At 29.0% G+C, this 6427-nt stretch overlaps 2 protein-coding genes across 2 annotated transcripts in view; one reads left to right on the top strand and one right to left on the bottom strand.

Annotated features, from left to right (window-relative positions):
* On the bottom strand, positions 135-2800 carry LOC107641612 (bifunctional pinoresinol-lariciresinol reductase 2-like). Its single transcript, XM_016345097.2, has 4 exons — positions 2324-2800; positions 1270-1510; positions 705-908; positions 135-618 (listed from the first exon to the last, which is right to left on the bottom strand). The coding sequence occupies exons 1-4, from the start codon at positions 2651-2653 to the stop codon at positions 455-457; spliced, it is 939 nt and encodes a 312-aa protein (XP_016200583.1). The 5' UTR covers positions 2654-2800; the 3' UTR covers positions 135-454.
* LOC107642385 (isoflavone reductase homolog) overlaps positions 5276-6427 on the top strand; it is a 4181-nt gene continuing 3029 nt past the window's right edge. Inside the window, exon 1 of the mRNA XM_016345720.2 lies at positions 5276-5716. Coding sequence (XP_016201206.1) covers positions 5390-5716 — 327 coding nt within the window. The 5' untranslated portion in view covers positions 5276-5389. The remainder of the gene's footprint in view (positions 5717-6427) is intronic.

The following is a 6427-nucleotide window of genomic DNA, read 5'->3' as shown; positions in this document are numbered from 1 at the left end:
TTTTTTTATGAATTTAATTTTGATGTATTAATCGTATAAAAAATTTTACATAATTATATAATTATATTCATTCTTTTAAATAATTATTATTAAAATACATATTTTTGCTAATGTAATGTTATGTCATTAGATGCACGTATAAAATTATTTAACTTCTTTTATTGCAAAAGTACTTAACACAACTTTTAACCAAGTTCAACTTCAATCCAATGAAGCAACAGGTTGACAATGAAACTAAACGAAACATTAACTAAATTAACCAACTTAATTAACTTGCTAAATACTTAACGGTGGAAATTCAGGTGCAGTCGACTTCACGTGAAATTGATAACTAAGAGCCGTTAGATGATTTGACTGATTTGACTAAATTTTCATCTAACGGTTCTTAGCTATCAACTTCACGTGAAATCGACTGCACCTGAGTTTTCACCGTACTTAACACGTCCACAATACTTTATAGAAAGCGTTTCAAGTATTCATGTGCAGTAGTGTAGTTGATTTCAGGATAAAGTTGAGAAGCTTCAACCCCATCTTCTCCTATCTCAAAATTTGTTAGACAACCTTCAAAGCAAACATGATAGTAATGTGCCATTCCACTTTGCATTTCATATGGTTTTCCTGTTTTCGCATTCAAAACATTTTTCAGCCACCTACTATCTAGAGATCACAATAATTGTTTCTAAGTTGTTGATTGATCTCATTACCTTCCATTGAACTTAAAAACTCTTGTACAGAAATTGAAGATTTCTGCAGTTCTTTTCCAATTAGCTTCTCCCAAATTTGGACAATTTCTCTTTGAGATAAAATGTTTTTTGGTGGTCTTATATATACTGTCTTGTTAAGTGTTCTTGGATCATCTATTGTTTTGATAGTATACATAGCTATATCATCTTCATCTACATAAATTCCTGTTCACATTAAATAATCAGTTATTTATATAATATCTAATAAAAAATAAATGACTATTTGTACCCATAAAAGATGAAAACGCTGATATATGTACTTACATTAAATCGAAACTAAACTTGTACCACATAAGATGCTCTCTGTGTGACAAAAGTATCCTGTCTTTAGAAGGTTGGAGTGTTACATAGAGTACTTTTGTCACACAGAGGGCATCGTGAGTACAAGTTTAATTTCGATCTAATGTAAGTATATATCTCAGCGTTTTCATCTTTTATAGGTACAAATGATCATTTATTCATATGATAAAATAATAGAAGGGGATAAATAATTTGGTATTATACTATTAGTTAGTTACCCACTTACCCTTGACATTGCCATCTCCGTACAAGACTACAGAGTCAACATAAGGGGTAATTTGGGCAAATTGACATAGGCCACCAAGAAAGTAACCAGCAAAACCGTTAGCAGAAATATAGGTATATGGTATGTTGGCCTCTTCTATGGCTTTTCTCACTACCATTTTATCATCATATGTTGCTCTTCCTGCCTCCAAAGCATGCTTCATTCTTGCTGGGTCTGTCCCAAACTCAGAAGGCAAAAATCTCTGTATGTACAAAATCAATAACACAAAATATTAGCTTTGCAAAAAAGTGATAAAATAAATGTTGTAATATATAATAGATAGGCCATATAATCATATTGGGATACTAAGAGTAGCTCTTGATTACTAGAGAGGCTTTAAAAAAGAAGTAAGTAAAAAAATATAAAATAAGAAGATGTTATATCTAATTTAAAACGTCAAAAGGAGTTTTCATCTCACGTTCATACTCAAATTATATTGATTTCAGGTAAGTCTTGAAATTCCTATCTTGTCATCCACAACATTTTAGATTTTAATGAGTACATATATAGAAAGTATTTGAGTTTATTAAAGAATATTAGAGCGACTCACGAGTGGAGTATTGAAGAGAAGAAATTTCGACAATTATATTCTCATTATTACTTGAGAGAGAAGTTACAAAAAAATGGAATGATTTATCAACAACCATCACTGATCACAGTATATTCTAGTTTTTTTTACCATATCTTTCGATTCAGCGGGTCAAACACTAATTTGTCATAAATTTAAACTTTTTTGAGGAGTTGTCTCCACAATACGAAATTCAAACTCTCAACACTTACTTAAACGAACGAATGAGCTAACTATTTGACCAATATATACTCTATATTGTGTTACCTAGTAGCTCAACCAACCAAATAATTCCGCATCTACACGTGTACAGTTAGTTACGAATTACAACAAACTATGCAAAAAGGGTAAAAACAGTTTAGGCAACTAAGCTTGGTAACAAAGGGTTTAGTCATAGTTTTATACTATAAACCAATAATTATCATTCAAATATAAGATTAGTATTACCTTGATATTCCCGGCCTCTTTGATAGCATCAACAAGTTTGAGCTGTTGGAGTATATGGTGGCCGCGGAAGGGAACACCGGCTACGGCGGAAATCACCACATCAACTTGCTTGACGGCGTTGAGAAGGCTTTGATGATCATCAAGGGAAGCTCTGAGAAGCTTAGCACCTTGCTCCTTAAATGAAAATAGAAGCTGAAGCTTATCAATGTCAAGACCAATGTCTGGCCTTTGAAGAACATAAGTTTCATGTCCCAAACCTAAACTTGCCTTCACCAATTTTTTTCCTATGTACCCTGTTCCTCCAATAATAAGCACCTTGCTCTTCTCCATCTCTTTAATTTCTCTTTCTCTCTTTACTATGTCCTTATATTAGATAGCCTCTAATTAAATTCTAATATTCATGTTATCTCTTCACAGAACTACAGAAGTCACAACTCAAGTGCATATCTTGACTCTTCCAAAAAAACAAAGTGCATATTTTGAATATGGAGAACACTTTATTAATAAAGATACTAAAAATATTTTTTTTATAAAGACGTTTAGATATTATTGGATATTTTTATTAAACTGGTTAATAATTTATTTTTTTAATAAATCAGAATAAAATTGGTTTATTATAGCAATAATAATAAATTCAAGAGAAAATTCCACTCTCCTCCTATGCGAGATGCTAAAATGACACTCCCCTCCCCTCTATTTTATAAATGTACATTCTCCTCCCTTTTAACTTTTAAAAAACCTCCTCTTTAATCCATTTTAAACTTTTTGTGTTAACTAATGTTAACTTTATCCATTTTTTAAGAAAAATAAATTATTTTTTAAAAAAAAATACCCATTAGCAAAAATTTTATTTTTTATCATTAAATTTTGCTTACCAAAATACTCTTTAATAAATTATTTTTTTATTGATTAAATTATTTTAATAAAAATACAATTTAGTCAATAAAAAATAATTTATTAAAGAGTATTTTGATAAGTAAAATTTAATGATAAAAAATAAAATTTTTGTTAATGGTATTTTTTTAAAAATAATTTATTTTTTCTTAAAAAATGGATAAAGTTAATATTAGTTAACACAAAAAATTTAAAATGGATTAAAGATGAGGTTTTTTAAAAGTTAGAAGGAAGGGGAATGTACATTTATAAAATAGAGGGGAGGAGAGTGTCATTTTAGCATCTCGCATGAGCGGGGAGTGGAATTTTCTCTAAATTCAATTGTCTGTACTATAATTATTAGACCGGATTTGATCCAACCGATTTACACAATCTAAACTGAATCATGTTTAAATTTTTTGATAAAAAGACAAATATATTCCTAATTTTTGTTTTAAAAAAAAACTAAAAGAATAATTCAATGAGTTATGTAAATTAGTCGGTTCGACTGGATCTAATAACAATTAGGTTTATTATTATTATTATAAAAAAATCAATTTTATTTTAATTTATTAAAAAATTAAAAAATAATCAGTTCATTAATACGTACAATAATAAGCCAGTATTTTTATGGGAGCATCTTCCTTTGAATAATATGAATAATAATGATCACAAACGTAGTTTTCGTCATACTCAGGTCTTCCTTCATAAATCAAATGCTACCTACTCAAGTTTGACAAATGTTGAGTCTTGAAGTCTAACCTTTCTAATTAGAGAAAAGAGTCCAACAACTCTAAACCTACCAATAAATTCATCACAAATTGCTGTACCCTAAACCTATGATTTAATTATTAATTAATGAATTATTGAACCCAAGATTACTAAACAAAACCGGGATCACCAGTGGGGTAAATTTTCAAAGTCATTGATTTGAAGATGAGGTGGTGTTCAAGGGTTTGTATATGCTTGTTAGTCATTTCTTTTACTTTATCTTTTTTAACTTAGACTTTTTGATGTTTTGAAATATCAATTTTTGGATGCTCTTTTTATTAGCGAGATTTTTTTATGTCTTTCTAGTATTAGAATTCATATGTTTGAAATATGCAAATTTTTTGAAAAACACACATTTTATTATATTTTTTGAATTCATATGTTTCTCCTCGTTTTATTCTGCACTTTTAATTAAAATGTGAAACAGAAAAAAATGCAACAACAGTAAAAGGAAAGGGAAAAAAAAAGAAAAAGAATATTAATTTTTTTGGTTGTATCTCTTTTTTGCATTTTTTGAACACATAATTAAATATTTAGTTTAACAATGGATTATTCATTTAGGGTCCTTTGGGAAACTCTAAAAGTAGCTTTTTTTAACTTTTGACTTATGAAAAGTAGTAGTATTAATGTTTGGTGCAATTTTTAATACTAAACTGCAACTTTCTAAGAAGCTATTTAGGAGTTTATAAAGAAGTTAAAAAAAATGACTTCTCTCATAATACTTCTACTTTTTATCACATTTCTATAAAATAAGTACTTTTAGAGTTAAAAATTCAAATACAAAATAACTTATTTATAAGTTATTTTTAACAGAATCATTTATTGTTTAAGTTATTTTATCAAAAAGAACTTAATTAAGTTGGTTATCTAAACTGGGCAAACTAACTGCAACTAATTCTCTTATTAATTACATAGGACTAGTACTTCTGATTAATTAAGAGACCACATGAAACAGAAGGGATTCAACAAATTGTTCATATTTGACTAGTACACACCACGTTTAAGTTTAAATTCATTCAAACCATATATAGTATTAGTAGGTCTATTAACCAACCTTAAATTCTCTGTTTTGTCAAACCTTACATACACTGTTCTCAATTTTTAATTACTTTCTTTCTCTTTCCATTTGGTTAGTCATCAACTTTATTTACTGTTGGTTGTTTAATGAGTAACTTGCACTTCAAATTAAACAACACATCCTAGCCATGTGCTTTGATTTTTAGGTGAACAAAATCAAATTGAATAAAAAAATGATCATAGACTACTATTCCCACTAGCCAGCTCACAATTACACACATATATATATAGTTGAAGGTTGATGAGTTATAAGAACAACAAAGTCTTAATTATTGTACATAGTTTGAATTTTGATTTAATTTTCTAGGAAGAAATTAATTAAGGAAGAAGGTAATTATTATAGGGATGAAGAGCAAGGTTCTAGTGGTTGGGGGAACAGGGTATCTTGGGAAGAGGATAGTGAAGGCATGCTTAGAAGAAGGGCATGAAACGTATGTTATTCAAAGGGCAGAGATAGGGCTTGATGTTGAGAAGCTACAGATTCTTCAGTCCTTCAAGCGGCAAGGCGCTCGCCTCGTTCCGGCTTCCTTCTCCGACCACCGGAGCCTCGTCGACGCCGTCAAGAGGGTGGATGTTGTCATTTGTACCATGTCCGGGGTTCATTTTAGGTCTCATAACTTGTTGGTTCAACTCAAACTTGTTGAGGCCATCAAAGAAGCTGGAAATGTTAAGGTATATGTATATGTATAAGTTTTTATGAAATTATTTATTTTAAATATTTACGTTACAATGGTCTAATTTCAAAAAGTTATTTTTGTCAATTAGAATTTTAAAAATAAAGATAAAAAAAATTGTCATACATATATAACTGCTGCTAATCGATTGCATAACCGCTACTATTTGTCGGATTTTGTGTAGTGTTAGGAAAAGTGATTTTGGTTATAGATATGGTCTTTTTGGTCTGTATATTTTGCATTAGTCTTGGAACCTAGGGTAACACTACTTGTTTCATTATTAAAATGTTATTTTTAGATTAAAATCCTGATTTTAATTTCTGTTAATAATTCTGTAGTCAACTAAAATGACAAATAAAAAAAGAACTGAACGGATAGTTCTTATTTTACTAACAACTTGATTTTTTTAAAACTTTTTTTTATTAAAAGATAGATCACATGATTTTGTATATATAGGATCGATCTTTGATCATTAATTGATTGCCTTATAAAAATGAGTGTGTCGGAGTACATATCTAATTTTTGTCATGTGTAAATAAAAAAAAATGTTTTCTAATTTTAAATTAAAAACAATACCATTCCGGAATCTTTCTCTTTTTAACTACTCCATTGATTAAAGGGGTTATAATAATAAATCAACAACTCTTGTTCATATTTATATATATAATTAACTAGCTGGTAAGTTGTTAATGTAGCATTTTAATGGTAA

Source organism: Arachis ipaensis, chromosome B05 (assembly GCF_000816755.2).
Source record: "Arachis ipaensis cultivar K30076 chromosome B05, Araip1.1, whole genome shotgun sequence".
In the NCBI taxonomy this organism is placed as follows: domain Eukaryota; kingdom Viridiplantae; phylum Streptophyta; class Magnoliopsida; order Fabales; family Fabaceae; genus Arachis; species Arachis ipaensis.
This window is presented reverse-complemented; position numbering and strand designations above follow the sequence as displayed.